We start from the raw sequence: 20,938 nt of genomic DNA, 5'->3' as shown, positions 1-20,938 counted from the left end.
TGTGTATATGTATATATATATATATATATTTTTTTTTTGGCAACACATAGACTTGTTTTCAATATTCGATAATGTGAAATGCATTCTGAATATACCTGTATATGTATATGTGTATGTGTATGTGTATATGTATATATATATATATATATATTTTTGGGAGACACAGAGATTTGTTTTCAATATTTGATAATGTGAAATGCATTCTGAATATACCTGTTGTGATGGCAAACTATTGAATCAACTACTTCAAAATTTTCAAAAGATGGTGTTGTGGAGGAAGGAAGTACTTCTTTGTGAGTACAAATTTCTTCAATCTTCAGTTGGCTAGTTTCTTTCCTATATGTATCAAATGGTGTAGGTATCAGTTTATATAGTTTGAAATTGGAAACTTAGAAATATTGTTTTGAATATACCAAATTTGTAGAGCATAGAGTTCTGGAATACTGGTGTCGAAAATGAATTTAGTTGCAGGAGTAGTTGACAGGGAGCAGCCTATAAGTAAGACAATTGTATTTGAAAAAGTAAGTTTTATATAATGTTATGCTATTTAAATAGTAAATAACATAACATTTTTATATTTGTCTAGTTGGGAATAATATAAATATATATTTTTTTAAAAAAAAAAGTAAAAAAGGTTACAAAAGACAAAAATAAACCAAAAAAAATCACTGAAAAACCTGTATCCAAACAATGCCTACAAATTTAGAGGGAAAGTTGGTTGAGATTTGCTAAAATAACAAATAAACCATTAGAGCACCATTGCTATAATTTCAAATTATAGCAATTGTAATAGTATTTTAGCAAACACTATTGAAGATGCTCTTCTAGGTAAGTTTATGGGTGAATAGTAATAATGGCATCTTTTTCCTTTTTTGTTTGAAAAAAGAACTTGGCTATGCATATAGAGAAAAAAAACACAAAATGGAGTGAATAGTAGTGCAAAAGACCAAGAAGATAAAGAAATCAAGGAAAGAGGTTCCAAACCTGCCCACCTAACCTATTTTAATTTAGACAACCGCTCTGACCAGATCACACCAATAATATTAATAAGAGCAGTTATACATTTTTAGGGGAAAATAAAAAGAAGGAAAATTGTAGTTTATGCAAAGTGTTATACTTTATTTTTGTAATTTTAATTATAATGAGAAATTGAAATGTAAATAGAAATGAGAAAACTCCATCACATTTTGTATTTGAACTAATTTTGTCTTATCTTAGTGTGACAATTGGTGGAACATATTATTAATCACAAACTAAGCAAACAATAATGTATACAAAGTTGTTGGGCAGAGAAGAAATGTTAAGTTACCGTTAAACTTTGTTGCTCTTAGCTTGGTTATGATAACAATTGGCTGCTACGTATGCGATTTGCTCACATTCATTGCTAGTAAATTCATCCCATGTTGATAGTTTGATAGGATACAAGCTGAAAAGAAGGAAAAGAAATAGCATAATACAAATATGTTATGCAATGCTTTTGTTTTTTTGTTTTTCCTTTTTATATATTTAGTGGTGTAACAGTATTCATTAAGATTTGGTTAAATTCATTTGAATTTCTATTCACTAACTTGCAATGAGCTTACGAGTCATCAAGGAGTAGCAGATCTCGAACTTGAGCTGAAGTACCATCTATGCACTTTGTCATAGTTCGACCTGGTAGAACATGTATGACAATTGCAACTATATCTATCAAAGTTGAGCATGAGGGATTAGTTTGTTTGCTTTTTTGAATATATAATGAGATGATACCATCTTGCGTAAATCATTTATGCGGACATGTTATCTTTTTCCTACCGAAATGTATGTTTGTCTCCAAAAATCTTGATGTGCTTGATATTTTGGTGAAATTGTATGGTTTCTCAGTTGGTGTTTTGATTGGCTCACTGATCTCCTCAATTGATAATCTCAAATTTAACAAGATCTGGATGTTGTTATCAATAATTCTATGTCGAGGTTCAATATGTTTGATGGTGCCATTTGAAAAGTAATATGATTTATGCACTTGTAATAGTGCACCAAATGTCACAATGTCATCTCCAAAACAAGTTGCTTGGATTCTAAAGCCCTGAGATTGAATAGTTACATAATGAGTAAGGAAATATTTGTATGTAAAATTGTATCTTAAGTAATCCGATTTCATTATAGTATAAAAAATGTACCTTAGTGTCGGCCAGAATGAATCGCTGAATTGTTGTGCCAGATTTGGGAGTATGTGGTTCTTGCTTTTCTACCACATGAAGTTGAGTTTTCCAAGTTCTTGTACGATCTGTTAACTGGTCTATTGTCATCATGTTGTTTGCCATTTCTGTTGGAGAAAGATAATGATTTAGTAATTTCTTTTAAGCTATATTTGTGTGCAATGCAATGTATATACCTGTAATGTTTTTTTAAGAAAATCTTTGTATACAATATTTCTTGTTTGGTTATGTGAATGAATTCTTTGGTTGAAAGATTTGATTAGAACAGTTACGTTGGTACTACGTTGTGCTCGAGAAAGTGAGACATATAATTGGCCACGAGAAAAAACACGTTGAGGAAGATATATGCCTACATTGCCTCATACTTGTTCTTGAGATTTGTTAATTGTCATTATAAAGCAAGATCGCACTGGAAATTATTTGCATTCGAATGGGAATGGAAAGTTGTTTGTTTTTGCTGGTTGTAGTGGGATTTTAAGAATGAAAACAAGGCGGCCTTTGTAATGGCCTATTGCAATTTTTGCATGGATGACATTAGATTTTGGGGCTTTGCATATGAGCCGGATACCATTGCACATTCCAGCAAATGGATCTATGTTTCGAATGAGCATGATTGGGCAATGTTCTTTTAAATGTAACTCATGAGGCAGTATCCTATTTGGGATTAAGGTATGGAGGAATTCTGGTTGACAATTATTTTGGTTGTCTTGTGTTGGCTTGTAGAAGCTAATATATATGCATAACTCGCCTAGAATCTTACCTCCTTGAAACTCACAGGTGAAGCATAACAATCATCAGAAGAAACTTCCACCCCTTCCATGCGCAGGTGTTTTGTTTTTTTGTTGGGTTAGATGCAAAGGACCTGCTTGCTTTCACTCTTTTATATATAGGTTATCGATATCTAAGAGAGAGAGAAAGATAATAGGCGTAAGGTTAGAGACACCAAATTTTCTACCAAATAAATGACCAAATGTCTCACATGGGTGTGTGGTCTACTGCGAGACATTTGATAATTCATTTGGTAGAAAATTTAGAGCCTATAGCATTTTTCATATTATTTTATTTGTATATTTAATATTGTATGTTGAATAATTTATGTAACAATGTATACAAGACTTCTTTATATAGGAGGAAAAAAACCTAAGTATGATAATCTTAAATATAGTAATAAATATAATAGGATATGTATAATAAACAGAATATATAGTTATTATATATTTAACATTATGCATATATTTTCGTAAAAAGTTAAAAGTTACTAAAAATAACATGTTTTGAAATGATGCAATAATAATAATGTATGGTCAAATTCATAAAAATATGAATAATATTATATGTATCAATTAATAGATAATTTACGAATAATGTTATTTACACTAATTAGTGTATCAATTGATAATGTGGCATAATTTAAGAGATTTTTAGTATTTATAATTTGTATAATGAATGAAATCAATAATAATATCATTACTAGTATTAGTACATTAACTAATGCACGTAACACCACCGATAATTTACCGCCCTGCATAAGAATCGTATAATTTACCGCCCTGTAGCACCACCGATAATTCATTGCTCCTTGTTTATTGTTCTAGATATGATTGTTCGTTCATTTACACTTGCAAATAGCTTGCCAGGTGGTCCTCACAATTTGGTTAATACACTGACATAGGCCAAGTTTGGGAAGATTAAAAAAGTGCACTTTTTGTCTTTTTGGACTAAAAAATTGAGGTTTAAAATATGGATGTTTGGGTTAACTTTTTGACTTTTTATTGAAAAATGTGTAATAAAAAATTGTAAAAATTGATTTGTAGGGAAAAATTTGAATTGGAAGTTGTGCAGCCATAATTGTTGACTTTTGGTGAATAGTGTTAACTTTTTAACTTTTTGAGTAACTTTTTGGCTTTTTGACTTTTTTGAATCTTCCCAAACTTGGCCATAATATTCATAAATTTCAAGTGCACAAATATTGATAGGAAAAGAAATATATATATATATATATATATATATATTTTTGTGTATATGTATTCAGATGTTGAGAAAAATATATAAGTTTTATCATAACTATTTTCATGAAGGTAGTGTTTTTTTTTTCCTCAAATAATTTATTGTAAAAAAATATAGGATTGTACATTGCGAATAAGTTTAATTTATTTTTGTGTCTTGTAAATTAAATAATTAATAAGAATTATATTATTTTTATTTTATTTTTGTTAATCCATCTTTTTCATGAAATATTTTTCTGCAGTGCCATATTCTTAACAACTTAAAAGAAATAAATTATGTATATATTTTACTTTTTATGAGTGACTGAATATTTTATTTTATTTTTATTAAAAACATATGCATTCTTTTCTCATTTCCTTTGCTTCTCTTTGTAAATTAAAATAATCTAAATATAACTTGAAAATGGTTAGATAAAAAAAATATATTACAGAATGATGAAAAATCATTAAAATATATATATATATATTCATTTAAAAATAAAATTTCTTACATACTTTTATTCCTTTTTTGTCAATAAGTATTTTTTTGTTTTTGTTTACAATAGTTAAATAAAAAAATAAAATAAAATTTCTCACACACTCTTTATTCTTTTCTCATTTAGAGGTTGTTTGAACAGAAAATAAAATAATCAAAAAGTTTTTTTATAAAAAAAAAAATAGTACGAAAAGTCAATCCATTATTATTATTTTTTTGGCTAATTAAAGAGCCTATAGTTTGGAGTTTTTCTGATTTTTCAATTGTGACACATTTAATCCTGAATTTAGAATCTTATTTTAAATAAGGACAAATGAGTTTACTATTGCTCAATTTCAAGGGTCATGTCATCAATTTGATAAAATATAAATTAATTTGATAAAAATAAATGTCAAAAAATATTTTTAAATTTTTAAAAATTATTTCTACCAACCAATGATAATATTGTGTAAAATTAATAAATCTTTCATACATTTATTTATTTTACCAAATTAAGTTTTGTGTGTTCGTTTGGCATTGGCCTTTTTAGTCAACTTTTTTGTATTGGGACTTTTTTAATTTTTGTGAAAGAAAAAATTAAATTATTATGGGTACAAAGTAATATTTTGTCTTATTGGCTTATATAGACTATTTTTTCTTTTTGTAATTATTTAGCTCCAAAATGCTATGTGCTTAGATGATGATCATGTAATGGGTGATTATTTTTATTTTCTTTAAATTAATTTCTATTTTTCTAAAAGTTAAATATGACTACAACTTTAATATCATTATTAAACCAATCCATTAAATCAAAAAATTCAAAACTAAAAACATTTCATATATTAAATATATCGATTAGACATTAAAAGTCTAACAATCATCCATTATATGATCATTATCCAAACACATAATAAAAATTAATTTGGTAAAAAATAAATAAATGTCTAAAAGATTTATCAATTTTACGTATTTTTTTTTTTGGGTATAAATAATTCTTAAAAATTCAAAAATATTTTTTTGACATTTGTTTTTGTTAAATTAGTTTATATTTGACCAAATTGATGACTTTACCTTTGAAATTGAGTAATGATATCTTCAATTGTCCTTATTTATAACAAAATTTAAAATTCAAAATCAAATGTGTTACAATTAAAACATCATGGACTAAAGTGACACAAATCTCAAACTATAAAGACTGTTAATATAATTTGTATTTTTTTTTAACAAGTGTTTTTCATGAAAAAATCAAAAAAATTATTTTAAAAATCAATTCTCCAAATGATCCTTATTATTTCCCCTCTCTCCTCTTCTTCTTCTTCTTCTTCTTCTTCTTTTTTTTTTTTTTTTCCATCAAAATGGTACTTTGTCTTTGTGAGAGCATCTCCAATCTAGTATAAGATGCTTCATCATTTGATGAAAAGCACTAAATGTTAGGGCTGAGCAAGTAATCCGTGAAATCCGTAATCCGATCCAGTCCAGTCCAATCCGATAGGTTTGGATTGATTTTTTGAATCCGCGGTTCGGTTCCGGATTGAAGAATTAAAAATCCGTAGTCCACGGATTGGTTTCGGATTAAACCCCACGGTTCCGGATTGGAACCGATCCGGACCGTATACAAATAGTCTATATTTTTATTATACATCCTCCCCCATAGTATCTTCTCTTATTCTATATAAAATCTAAACTCAAACCTAAAACCGTATAATATCTTATTTTATTACTTTTGTTTGTATTTTCTTATGATTGTTTAAATTTAAGAACAGTATGTCACTATTATAGAAAAACATGTTGCTATTATGAAACTGATATAGCGCTATGTTTATATTTTTATGAAATTAAAGTGTTATATATATATATATATATATATATTTGTTATTTAATTATGTGAATCCGTGATCCTAAACCGATCCAATCCGTATTTAAATGGATTGGTTCAGATTGGTTCCATGATTTAAACGGATTGGATTGGTTCCAATTTTTCAGGAACCGTAGATAACGGATTGGTCTTGGTTTTACCCCAATCCGGTCCAATCCGGACCATGCTCACCCCTACTAAATGTGGCGCTCCAATCCTTTATCAAAGTCATATCAAATAAAGGCAAATGAAAGAAGTCTTTCATCTTTTATCAAACAACCTTTAAGAAATTCACTCAAACAATTGGAAACCTGAAAAAATCTAACGAAAATTTTAACTTTGACATTAAAATAAATAGTATCAAATCAAATTTTTTATCAAAATTTTATTCAAATTTAATAAAATTTTTAGTTCACCGACGTAGTTTACTTGTAATCATTGGTGAGTCTTCTTTCTAGTTATTAACCATAAAGCCAAACTGATCTGAATTCAAAAGAACTCGGACTATCCATGAACCCGTTTTCAAAACTCCAAAGACTCAAACCTGCTTTCTAGTTATTAACGTAGTTCGTTCGTTACAATGCGAGGACATTTTCAATAACAATACTAAAAGCAAAAACAACACACAAAAAAACAAAATAAAAAATCTCTTTCCTTTCTCTCTCTCTCTCTCTCTCTCTCTAGGAACCGTTTATTTCTCTCTCTTTATCGATCCATCTCTGTTCTATTTGCAGTGATTGATCGAAGATATTGCTTCGTCACATTTTCATAAACAAAATCACAAAAATCAAAATCAAGTTCGTTCACTCTCTCTATCTCTCTCTCTGTGGATCCATTTCTGTTCTGTTGTATATACTGACTCCTATATGTATTGATTGATTGAAGATACAGCTTCGTGATCGGAATCAATGGCTTCCGAGCAGTTGATATCTTTCTCTCTCTCGAAACCGTTTATTTTCTCTCTCTATATGGATCGATTTGTGTTGTGTTGTGTATACTGACACTGCTAGCATCGTGATCGGAATCAATGGCGTCCGAGCAGTTGATGTCCGGTGGTGGACCTCGCTACGTTCAAATGCAGTCGGAGCCATTGCCGTTGCAGTCGTCGACGTCGTCGTTCTTCTTCTCCTCCTTCTCGCATCAATGTCTGGAATCAACTCGAGTTTTCGATGAGTTGCCCAAGGCCACAATCGTGTCTGTTTCTAGACCTGACCCTGCCGATATCAGCCCCATGCTTCTCACCTACACCATTGAATTCCAGTACAAACAGGCATGATCTCTGAATCACTCGCCCTTTCAAATTCATGTAATTGTTTAGGGAATCATATTATATTCTGCATGCTGAAAGCTTATGCAGAGTTTGAATTTTAGGATAAAAGATCATAGCTTTTTGGCAAATTCAATCAGTGATGAGCATAGGAGTTAAAATTTTCAATTCTGATCTCTCTACAATTGTCAGCTGATTACTTTGAATTTTTTTAATGGTTAACTAGAAAGAAGTGAATTCTTTCAGAATCTAGAAAAAAAAACGTTTTTTTTATTTTTATTTGTAGAAAACCAAACCAAACCAAACCAAATCAAGTCACATCAAACAGGATCGGTTACATAAATCCTGATTCTTCACTTGACTTTATCCAGGCTACTTGTTAATCAAATTAAGGAGATTCATTGCTACACTAGTCTACGTCAATCCAGGGCTATCCCTTCCCCTATCCCTTCCATCTACCATCATTGTATTGTATATCTTCACTACTTTCTCTATTAGTCTCCGTTGTATATAATTAAACCATCTTCATCTATTCTCTTGTCACTATATTGTATCTTTTACCACTGTCTTTGTTGGTTTTCATTGTATATAATCAAACCATCTCAATCTATTCTCTCTCAACTTATCTTTTATCCCACCCATTCTCGAATATACTAATTCTTAATTATGTCTTTTCTAGTCTTGCCACACATCCAACTTAGTATCCTCATCTTAGAAATACTCTTCTTATCTATATATTATTTCTTAGTTGCCCAATATTCCGTCGCATACAACATCACTGGTCTAATAGTCGTTCCATAGAACTTTCCTTTTAGTCTACTGAGCACTCATTTATCGCACAGGACCCATACACACTCCTCCAAAAGATGAAAATATTCCTTTTCCTGTTGGCTGGATTTATTTATCAGAGATTAGAGATGAGCTATAGATTTTGAATGAGTGAAGATCATCTGAATTACGAAACTGGAAAGTCAACATCAATTAAGCCAAAATGTATTTTACCTTTCTATACTGGTAACTGGTATATAATTGTTTAGGGAATTACATGCCCACATAAGTAGCTGCTTGTGGGTTGTATATTGACATGTGAATTAATCAATGGAAGTTCTTATGATGCAAGCTGAAATCTTATGTAGAATTTGAATTTCAGGATAAAAGATCATAGGTTTTTGGAAATTTTAATTAGTGACGATGATCAAAAGATTTAATTAGGGATGAGCGAAAGCATTGAGTTTATCTACTTTGAACCCTCTAGAATTGTCAGCTGATTACTTTGAAATTTATTTATATTTCTAGAAACTAGGAAAAATGAATAACTAAGAAATGAAAAAAGAATAAATAAGAAAATTGGCAGAATTTTGATATATTTTCCTCAATTTTAGTGGATACAAAAAAGAGTCACTGGAAAAATTTGACATTTTCATTTTCATACGGGTTGAATTTATTAATTAGAGATTATGAGCTCTAGATATGAGTAGTTTAGCATCAATTAAGCCAGAATGTCCTTTACCTTTCTAGATAGTACTACTACTAAGTACATGGTAGTGCCATCATGTTAGTTATTCTTCTCAGGGATGGATGGTTATACTTTCTTTGCCTCCATAGTTTGGTGACAGTGACTAACATTTCTCTTTAAAATTATTTCACTAGTTCAAATGGCAGTTGGAAATTAATGCCTACATAGTCTGGTGACAGTGGACTATCATTTCTCTTTAAAATTAATTTACTAGTTCAAGTGGCCTTTGGAAATTAAGGCCTACATAGGCTGTGGACAGTGGACTAACATTCCCCTTTCAAATGAATTCACTAGTTCAAGTGGCAGTTGGTGAAGAAAGCTTCACAAGTATTTTATTTGCACTTCGCATTGAAGAGGCGTGCATTTATTGAGGAAATTCATGAAAAGCAAGAACAGGTGTGTTTAATTTGGTTTTTGTCCCCGCATTTTTTACCTTGTAATCTCATGTAATTTGTGTCAATTTTCTAATCTTTGATGTTGTTTTGTTGTGAAAATGCATTTTTTTGGGTCTTCATGTTATCATGTTACATGGTTTTACATTCTTCTTATTGACGGCAAAATCTTTAAGGTTAGAGAATGGCTGCAAAACCTAGGAATAGGTGATCACACAACAGTTGTGCAAGATGATGATGAACATGATGATGAGACTGTTCCTTCACATCACGATGAAAGCACTAGAAGCAGGTGACCATTGATCACATTAGTTGTTTAGATGATTGAGAAAGCACAAAATATATCATTTCCACTATAATTGTAATAGTTCTTACAGGTGGTTTTTTGTTCAGAGATGTTCCATCTAGTGCTGCTCTTCCAATTATTCGACCAGCTCTTGGAAGGCAGCACTCCATATCAGACAGAGCAAAGGTTGCAATGCAAGGATACTTGAATCACTTCCTCAGCAACATCGATATTGTGAACTCTCGAGAGGTATGCTAGGGGTCTTCTATTTCAGAGATGGTTGATGCTTCTTTACAGTAGGTATAGCTTCTAGTAGAAATTCAGATATATGTGAATGATTCTTGGTGTTTTCTTTTTCTATGAAGTTGCAACTGTGTATTTGTTGGTGCTTGTATTAGAGCTGAAGTTTATTTTGCACTGCTGGATGTTGCTTTGTAATGTGTTTTTCAATGTGGGAAGCCTTGTTAACAACTAATGCTATTGTTAGCCAAAGACCATGTTGCTTTAGCTTAATTTAGTCCAGTATGATCCCCCTTGCATTTACTTTATGTTAGTGGGCTGAAGGGTTTTTCCTTGTGAAACTTCCACTTATCAGGCTAAGACACTGACTGCAGATGTTATGCTGCAATTTACATTCGTATGCAATAATTAACATGAATGCAGCTGGAAGACAAACTAAACAAGGCAAGATGTATCGTGGTTGATGGCCTTCTTTCCATCCCAGCACATCTGAGGGTGGATTTTTTCTCACTGATTTTACAGTTCCAATTTCACTGGTTTCTCTCCTTTTGAGCACGTTTTAGCCCGAAAGGAGAGACGATGCAGTGATTGTATGGGTTTTATTTTGGAAACCTTTCAATTGGAGTGTGTTCTGAATAAACCAAACTTAATTTGCCAGTCTTAGTTTAGTTTGCATTGGTTAGTGTCCTCAGTGTTGTGGTGGTTTATCAATGTTATCATGTACTTCCTGTGGCAGCTATTGGTGGGAGTTTTGTGATGATAAATGAGTGATGAGAGAGTGGTTCTGCAACTAGGGTGGATGGCCGTAGAGCTTTTTGATGAGACAATGGATAGTGATGAGGGTTTCACCCCCCTCCATAGAGAAGTAAGAGTTTAAGTTGTTGGATTTGGTTGCATCATGAGGAGTCCGGGGTAGTTGTGTGCGGCCTTCAAGGAGACTTCTTGCTTTAGGGGTGTGCTGTCTCTGCAAAATAGAGGGTTGTGTATTGTTGTGGGTGTAGGCAAGTGGTGCTCAGTTTGTGTTCCAGAGTGGAGAGATCTGCTATGTGTTCCCAGTCAGAAGCCAGGGATTGGGGTTCGGTTTTTGTTTTTTGTTTTTTTTCCCAGGTGGGGGAGATGCATATATATATGATTGGAGGGACCTCTGCAATTGGCATGTGAAAAGAGTAGGGATGATTGTGATGTGGAGGTGGATGTGGAGTTGATGAGGAAGACAATGAAGTATCTGGAGAGATGTTTGGTGGGTCGGGTTGGGAGCTGGTTGAGGAAGATCGCTAGTGTGACAGAGATCCAATTATGGGTAAATCAGAGGTGGGGTTTTCAGCTGAGGTCCAATTTTTTTTTTTAAAAAAATTCAGTGGGGCATTCTGCCTCTTCATATTTCCTTCAAAGAGGAGGCTTCAAGGATTCTCAATTAGTGATAATGGGTCTTTGAATGGAAGCCAGTTTTCCTCGACTGGTGGTCCCATTGTCATTAGAATTGATGTTTCCAGTGGTGTGCTTTCATCTATTTTACTCATCTTTTACTACTATTATTCAATCACTTTGTGATCAATAATACTGTGCTTCTTTCATGCGTATCTTTGTCAGTTTCCTCATTTTGTTGCTTCAGCTAACTGTTGAACAGTAACCCTATCTCCAAGCTCTTTTGTTACATCCTTTTAATAATTGAAGATTTGCAGTCAATTGATTTTTTTATGTTTGATAGGTCATTTTCTTTGTTTTTATATGTAACCCATGAATTATGTGAAATGTATTTCTGTAGCTCATATCTGCATATACATGTCTTCAATTTTGGCAGTAATCCCCAAAGATCACTTGGTCAATTCTCACAACTTCATCGTTTGGACCTTCATTTATGAAATTTGATTCTCCTGGGATTTTTGCTGTATAATTGAACCTCTTGTATTTGTTTTCGTTACTATTCCATTTTTTTATATTAGTCTTTCATGGCGAGCATTTTAATACTGTAGGTTTGCAAGTTTTTGGAGGTATCTAAGTTATCGTTTTCACCGGAGTATGGCCCTAAGCTAAAAGAAGACTATGTAATGGTGAAGCATTTACCAAAAATTCCAAACAATGATGATTATAGAAGATGTTGTGCATGTCCTTGGTTCAGTTGTTGTAATGACAACTGGCAAAAGGTAACACGATCCTTATCTCTGAAAATTACCATGCATATATATATGTCTGTTTCATTAAACTTGTATGTTTTTATGGACGTTGATTCTGGTGCTGCCTAAGTGCTTTTCTTTCCCTTTATATACATTGATAACTGGTTTGAATAATTGGAGAGGACAATTATTATTTCTTCTTAGTGGTATATGTTTCTATGATCAATTTTTTTTCCCCCCAAATCAATTGGGTCAAACTAATGTGAATGTTGCAGGTGGTAATTACTTTGTTGGCCTGGGATGTCTATCTAATTTATATTTAGAAGAAGAATCTCAGTTTTCTGCTGGTGTACCAGACTTTTTTACTGGATGATACTGACATGTGCGTTAATCTTATAGATATCATAAATTCATAGGATACCACTTGGCAAATATTTCAAGGCAGAAGTTGTGTTCTCGGTGATAATAATAACTACTTGTTTTACATTGTTTCTTTTTTTTTTTACCAAAAGCACATGGGTAGTAACTTTCTTGAGATAAGTGGCTTGATTGTAGAATCAGAATGGCACATAGAAATTGTTTGGTGCACAATGTAGAAAAGTCTTCCAGTCATCCATTTGGGCAGCTTGTGAAATTGACAGCTTCCTTAGTTGGGAGCATCAAATTCGCACGCAAGAATAATATGATGGTAGACCATAATTGGGTCTGGCGGACTGTTCTTATACGGTCCATCTGCTAAGTTGGTTCAGATTAAGTAGTTTTGAATTTCAAACATAAACTGACTGATTTTTGTACACACATCACATTTGTGAATAATATCAATTGCAAATGATGGTTTTGCATTCTTTGTCCCAAGTGTGGTTGTATATGTGCATGTTATTTGACTTGAGATCAAAAGAAAAAAAAAAATCTGGGACGTCCCAAATTGGATACTTGTTCCACCCTAGTGAGCCTTTTAAGTCCCCATCATTTCTTCAAGACTTATGACCTTTTGGTGGTGGTGTGTGGGTTCGGACTTCTTTGACCAAAATGTTCTTGTGAGTGTCTTTGATATTTACCTTCAAGATTAAAAGAAAGAATTGTGTCCCTTGTCATGTCGGGTGGTTGTCCTGCCACAGTTAGCATGTGTTTTATTAACTCTCTTTATCACTCCAACAACTAGACCCTTTTGGAGGTAGTGAGTGGGTTTGGAATTCCTTAACCCAGGTATGGTGCTGATTCTGTGTGATGTAACTTTGATCTTTGATGCTTGAAAGAATTTATTTAATTGCTTAATATTTGATGGTGGATAACGCAGATTGCAGACAATTCCGGTTCTTTTAAAATTCACATTATTCATAGTTACATCCCTAGGGATGTGACAAGAGGACTACGTATCAATTTATTGGGTTGGGCAAGTCAAGGGTCCTTATGTAAGTCCTCCAAGAGCACTTCAATTTATCCTGGCCAGATCTCATACTAAGTAATATCTACCTTAAATCCTAGAAGACATGATGAAATTATATTCTCTTTCAATATTTGTGATCTTTTTTATTTTCCAGTTCTTAGAACCTACTTGGCCATTTAAATAGGGGACTCAATTTTATGCAGGCTCTTAGGATGGTAGTTATAAACTAAGTAAACTTTTTGTTTGGGTGAGTACTTTTGGACATTTTAGTATTTGTAACTCAAATTGATTAAAGAGGAATGACACATTGATTAAAGGCCAAGTTGTCAGCTGGATGACTCTTATTCACATTCCACTTGATCAAGGAAGAGAATGGCTGGATTTGAAATTTAAATAATTGTTATTTTTGTTTCCTTTTCTGATCTCTATTGAACAATAGTTTCCAACTTAGTATTTATCTACATGTATCATTGTTAGAATTTACCATCACCTACCACCACTACCACCTCACCTACTCCACTAAACCTAACCCACTCTACCACTACCACCTACCACACTTCTCCTACTCTCCACCTACTCCCAAACACACTCCTATATAATAGGAATCTTTGTAATTGTAATTGACACAATATCAATAAATAATATACATCAATTATTTTTCTACATGGTATCAGAGCTATAAGATTTAGGCCTATCCTCCTTTCGTTCCGGCGGGCAGCCGGCCGGCAACCTTGCCTTCGCTGCCCGCGGGAGTTTTTCAACACATATCACAAACACATACCTTAATCATTTGTGGTGGGAGGTTTAGCTCTCTCAACCTGCTCTCTCTCCATGTTGATGGAAGCTCTCCAAATCCGGCGACAACCACTACCCACAGACCTCCATTTGATGAACTACATTTCCGGCAAATTCAGATCCGGAGCCCCGGAGACTCCTTCACCTTCCCGCGGTCCAATGGGTTTTCCTGGGCTGCCCTGGAACCCCGGCGACTCCTTCGCCGCCGCTTGAATCCCACGCCGCCGCTGCTGAAGACGGTGTCGGAGACCGACGACCTCGTACAGCCGAGGGAGCTCACTCCCCTCTTCCACAGAAACCCTCTTCGACCCAAACGACCTCCTCAGCCTCTTCAAATCCCAGCAACAGTACCTCAATGTCTTCTTCCAAAACCTTTTTCTCTCTCTCGGGTTGGTTCTCCACACACACACCCCATTGCCATACTCACACACAGTTTCACAGACTCACACACAGTTTCTCCATCCAACTCCGTGGTCTATCCCCTAGACCCCTTTTCATTATCTCCCTAATTCTTTTACTTTCCCACTGACCCTCTCTCTCCACAGACACTAGTCATCACCCACATGCTCTCCTTTCTTTTCTTTTCTTTATTTTCCACTTTCTTTTATTTTACTATATTTCTTTCTTTTCATATTACATCTCTACCCGTATCCATCATCACCCACATGATCTCCTTTTTTTGTAACAACACACCAAAACCCCACACCAAGCAAGCCACGTGAATTATTCTTTTTATTCTTATTATTATTATTATTATTATTATTATTATTATTATTATTATTATTATTATTATATATATATTTTTTTTTTTCTTTTTCATCCCCCTGATTCAGAACCCATTCACAGTCTGTTCCCACTCTCACATTTTTTTTATTTTATTCATCATTATATATTCATCATCCCCTTATTTATTTATTTATTTTTTTTTCTCGATTCCCTTCTTTTCACAAAAAAAAAAAAAAAAAAAAACAAACAAACAAACAAACAAACAAACAAACAATTTACCACTTTGCACAACCACCCATTTTTATTCATCTCAGGGATCCACCCCGATCACAATTTTACACCAAAAAAAAAAAAAAAAAAAAAACCCAAACAAATAAAAATAAAAATACACATCAACGGCTTTGTTTTCTTTTCTGCAGACGGCCACACACCGACATCCCTTCTCTACTCTGCCGCCGGTCTTTTCTTCTTGCCTCCGTCTTGCGCGGCCCTTGACGGTGCTGCCTCCGTGTTTTCCACACCGCCGAGCACATTCACTCCCCCATACTCCTCCACTGCAGCATATGGTGGCCCTCCAAATCGGAACATCACGGTGGCCTTCCGCTTCAACTCCTTGTTTTCTGCCTTTAGCACACTTATCTCTGCTCGCGCATCCTTATACATGCGTTGGAGCAGAGCCAGCTGGGAGTTTAACTGTTGCACCTCATTTGTCCTGCTCTGCAGCCGGTTCGACAGGTTTGTGACCGCCGTCATGCTTTCCACACATGCCTTCAAAGTATACTGATTGGCCTCCACATCCGACTGCACTGCCATTCTTTGCTCCACCGACCGCATCGGAAAGTTCAACGGAGCAAACTCCGGGGCGCTTGGTTGAGTTTCCAGTGCCACCGCACCAGTTCTCTCTCTCGTTGACTCGTTGAGGTCGGGAAAGAGGGTGAGCAGCCCGCGGGACGACGATGAAGCCATTTTCTAGGCAACAGAGTGTTATACAGAATCTCTCTCAGAAATCTCTCTCAGAATATCTCTCGCAGGTTTTTTTGCCTCAGCCTCAGCCTCTGTCTTATAGCCGAGGCAGCCACGCGCATCGCGCGCCTCTTGACGCCCGACAAACTGGCACGCCTTTTCATGGCACATCTTTTGATAAAGTGGGCACGCCTTTTGATGGCACGCTTTTTGAAAAATTGGGCACACCTTTTGAGGGTGCGACTTTTTAAGGGTCCGACAAGACTCTGTAAACTGTCCCGACATTGATTCCGGTTAGCTCCATCAAGGGTCCGACAAGACTCTGTAAACTGTCCCGACATTGATTCCGGTTAGCTCCTTTATGGGTCCGACAAGACTCTGTAAACTGTCCCGACATTGATTCCGGTTAGCTCCTTTATGGGTCCGCCAAGACTCCGTAAACTGTCTTCTACAACGGTCCGACATGACCCCGTAAACTGTCTTCTACAACAGTCCGACATGACCCCATAAACTGTCTTCTACAACGGTCCGACATGACCCCATAAACTGTCTTCTACAACGGTCCGACATGACCCCATAAACTGTCTTCTACATCGGTTTGACACCACCATACAGTGTCCTCTACAAAGTTATGACACCCCCATACAGTGTCCTCTACAACGTTATGACACCACCTTTCAGTGTCTTCACCAACGGTCTGACACGACCATACAGTGTCTCCTATCCTTTTTTATTTTTATGTATTTTCTTGTTTTGTTACTCTCTTCAAACTCAAGTTGATTAGTTTCTATCCTCCTTGAGTTTGCGGGGGCTGTTAGAATTTACCATCACCTACCACCACTACCACCTCACCTACTCCACTAAACCTAACCCACTCTACCACTACCACCTACCACACTTCTCCTACTCTCCACCTACTCCCAAACACACTCCTATATAATAGGAATCTTTGTAATTGTAATTGACACAATATCAATAAATAATATACATCAATTATTTTTCTACAATCATTGAAGTTTACCTTAAAGATAATTAAAGGAAGAGAATGGCACAAATAAAATTCATATGCTAAAAATGTCGATAGACCACACCATTGTTCCGACTCTTCAATTTTTATACCCTTCCTTTTTTATCCTGCTCCCCCCCCCCCCGGCGCTTTGATCGGTTAGGTTTTTTCAAAAATGGATTAGAAGCAAGGTTTCGAAAAATGATTGCGGTCACCGTAACGGTTGTGGTGGCGCGATCATGGTTACGGAGTGTAAAGGCCGTAGCGTAACGGTTGCGATAACCGGAATTGTGAATTTTTTTATTTTTTGCAAAATTTGAAAAAACTTACTGATACGCTTTTTTTTTCCAAAATCACATTTATTAGGGTTTAAAATAGATTTTGATCAATTTTTATTAGTTTTTAAGTAAGATCCAATATATTTCATATTTTTAAATCACTATAAAAGGAGTTTTTTACATTTTATTTTAATAGTTAATGACTTTAAAAATAATTGATTTTAAATGTTTACAAATTATTTTTTACCAATACCTGAACTAACTAAATAAAAAATATTTACAATTATTAAATGAAATGATTATAAAAATAAAAATTGTGCCATAAACAAAAATTATTTTTGAGCTACTGATTTTATTTATTTTTTTAAAAGACATTTTTTTGGCAACACATTACCGTAACAAAATAAAAAATATTTACAATTCAATATTAAATGAAATAATTATAAAAATAAATACAACTACTATTTATATTACATGCTAATGTAATGAAATAAAAAAATTTTAAAAATTATAAAGAAAAAAAATATTCATAGAAGATTTTTTCTTTGGGCTTGGATAGTTTAGTACTCGTTCTTCTTTTTTTTTTGTAAATTTTTGTTTTTTGTTTTTTTTTTTTTTGAAAAGGAAGCTATTTAGAATATTGTAAAAGTATGTAACGGTATGTAACGGGCCATTATGGTACCGCTACGGCCATTACGTATCACCGAAACGGCCGTTACACATGCGAATTTCCGTCACACCGCAAAAGCGAATGTAACGTGTAGCGCCTACCACCGCAACCGTTACGTAACACTGCTTTTTGAAACCTTGACTAGAAAGTTGTTCAGAAGAGTACTGTCTTCCTTACAGATATATGGGACAACCAATTATAATGAAGGTTGGACCTGGATGTTAGGGGTGTTCGTGGATCGGTTTGGTTCAGTTTGGCACTAATTTTGGAACAACCCAATCATAATCGGTTCCAAGTTTTTAGATCTAGAACCAAACCAATCATGCACTAGAACCAACCCAAGCCAACCCAATGTAGCTCAGGGTGGTTCGATTTGAAACCACGGTTCCATTATATTAGAAATAATTGAATCAACATTGTCTTATGATTTGTCTACCTTTGATTTTGCATCAACATTTTCTTGTTCTTCCAAGTGCTTTAAAAATTCAGATTGAAGAGATTTCACATGTTCACCACAACTACTATCAATGGGCTTATTAACTTCCGTTTCATTTGAACTTCAACACATCCTATTTAAAGAATAACTTGAAGCAAAGTCTAGAATTTCATAATGCACATACATACGGTTCATGAGTTCTCTTATTCTCCATACTAAACCCTTTACCTTGTTAGTAGGCTAAATCATTTAGCTTGAAAAGCAGAGTCTATTAATCTTAGACTAATGATCCAAAATTTGTTCAATTGCACAAACTTCATGAAAATAGGAATATGAAGTAAAATACAAGACCATGGTAATATAAAGACATATCAATATAAAAAATAACTAAAAATTTTAAAATTATATATACATATATAGGTTCAGTTCTAGGATTGGTTTAGTTTAGACAAAGTCTAAACCAAGAACCAACCCAATCCTATCGGTTTGACAATTTGAAGACTCGGAACCAAACCAATGCACTAAAAAACCAAACCAAACCAAACCAACCCAAAGTGGTCCGTTTGGATCGATTCTTCAGTTCTCTGGGTATTTCAAACTCCCCTACTGGATGTAATTTAACTACTAACATATTCCATTATATTCCCTTATATTCTACGGGATCACAGGCATTTGCCCTAGTGGTCATGGAGAGGGCACTTAGGCTTTAGGTTCGAGTCCATGGAAAGATGTTGGTCTGCATTGTAATTTAACTATTAACATATTAACGTCTATCTTATGCCAAGAAAAAAAGAAAAGAAAAACAAGAAATAATTACCATGATCCTGATCTCTCTCTCTCTCTCCCTCTCAATCTCTTTGATTAAGTCCATAATATTGTTGAACAATCTCCGTTTACATTTTCTGCTTTATTGCTTCATGACTGACAAACCTTGAAATATTTTTAATTTTTCTTTCTTTTCTTTAGTTCCTTTAAATCCATCATATTACAGTGTTTGGATAACAGAAAATTGTGCCCACAAGAATAAGAACTTTTGCATCTGGGTGATATTATATGGCATGGGGCACAAGTGGTCCTATTTTGGCATCCTGTTATTGTTAGTCTTCTAATCCAACTTTTTGCAACTCAGTTTTCAAATTGTAGTTGATGTTTTACTTAGAAAATATGAAGAAGAAGAACTCCGAAAATATGAGGAAGAAGGAATATATTTCTGTTATATTCAAAACTTCTTATCTTACAAGACCAAATGACACTCCTTATATAGGAGATATTACAAACATCATCATAACCCATTATATGCCACTTACATATTATATATTACCACTATCTACCACTATCATATTATATACATGCCACTATCTACCACCAACACCACTATCATATTCTATGCATGCCACTATCTACAACCAACACCACTATCATATTCTATACATACCACTATCTACCACCAATACCACTATCATATTATATGCATGAACACAATTTCCAGCACTCCCCCTCAAGCTGGTTTGAAGATATCTTCCATAGCCAGCTTGCTAGTCAGCTTATCAAATTGCTTCTTGTGTAGTCCCTTCGTTAGCACATCAGCTAATTGTTCACCTGTTGGAAGGTAGGTCATACAGATTATGCCAGCATTGATTTTCTCCTTGATGAAATGTTTATCCACTTCTATATGTTTTGTGCGATCATGTAGAACTGGATTATGAGCTATAGATATAGCTGCTTTGTTGTCACAATAGACCTTCATAGGTGTCGGGTGAGAAAGCTTTAATTCTTCAAGAATTCTTTTAATCCACATTACTTCACAGATTCCATGGGCAACAGCTCTGAACTCTGCTTCTGCACTACTTCTAGCTACCACATTCTGTTTTTTACTCCGCCATGTAACTAGGTTCCCACCTACAAAGGAGCAGTATCCGGATGTTGATCTCCTGTCTGTAACACTTCCTGCCCAGTCTGCATCTGTGTATACTTCAACTTGAAGATGTCCATGTTTCTTGAATAGTAAGCCTCTCCCTGGAGTTCCTTTCAAATATCTTAAGATCTTATAAACGGCCTCAAAGTGCTCTGCCCCTGGTGAGTGCATGAACTGACTTACCATGCTGACTGCAAAGGCAATATCAGGCCGCGTATGAGACAAGTAAATCAATTTCCCTACAAGTCGCTGATATTGTTCTCTCTCTTTGACTTCTTCAGCCTTAGCAGCTTGTAACTTCAAGTTAGGCTCGATCGGAGTCTCCGCCATCTTACAACCAAGCATACCTGTTTCTCCAAGGAGATCAAGAACATATTTTCTCTGATTAACGAATATACCTTCCTTGGATCTTGCAAATTCCATTCCGAGGAAAT

At 34.4% G+C, this 20,938-nt stretch overlaps 1 protein-coding gene across 11 annotated transcripts in view; it reads left to right on the top strand.

The window, feature by feature from the left end:
- The first annotated feature begins 7,097 nt into the window (after positions 1 to 7,097).
- The window catches only part of LOC114306314 (phospholipase D zeta 1), a 30,429-nt gene continuing 16,588 nt past the window's right edge, over positions 7,098 to 20,938 (top strand). For 3 of the 11 annotated variants that reach the window (XR_014334926.1, XM_082877347.1, XM_082877342.1), the window contains exons 1-5: positions 7,139 to 7,783; positions 9,591 to 9,692; positions 9,865 to 9,980; positions 10,082 to 10,223; positions 12,188 to 12,358. Coding sequence is in view for 10 of the 11 variants with exons in the window: in XM_082877347.1 (XP_082733473.1) it covers positions 7,541 to 7,783; positions 9,591 to 9,692; positions 9,865 to 9,980; positions 10,082 to 10,223; positions 12,188 to 12,358 (774 nt within the window). In the remaining variant the exon portion in view is untranslated. Of the gene's footprint in view, positions 7,784 to 9,590; positions 9,693 to 9,864; positions 9,981 to 10,065; positions 10,224 to 11,383; positions 11,526 to 12,187; positions 12,359 to 20,938 lie in introns of those variants that run through there. The other 8 variants (XM_082877350.1, XM_082877343.1, XM_082877344.1 and 5 more) reach the window with 8 other exon arrangements.

Source organism: Camellia sinensis, chromosome 7 (assembly GCF_055761805.1).
Source record: "Camellia sinensis isolate YWXY chromosome 7, ASM5576180v1, whole genome shotgun sequence".
Classification (NCBI taxonomy): Eukaryota; Viridiplantae; Streptophyta; class Magnoliopsida; order Ericales; family Theaceae; genus Camellia; species Camellia sinensis.
This window is presented reverse-complemented; position numbering and strand designations above follow the sequence as displayed.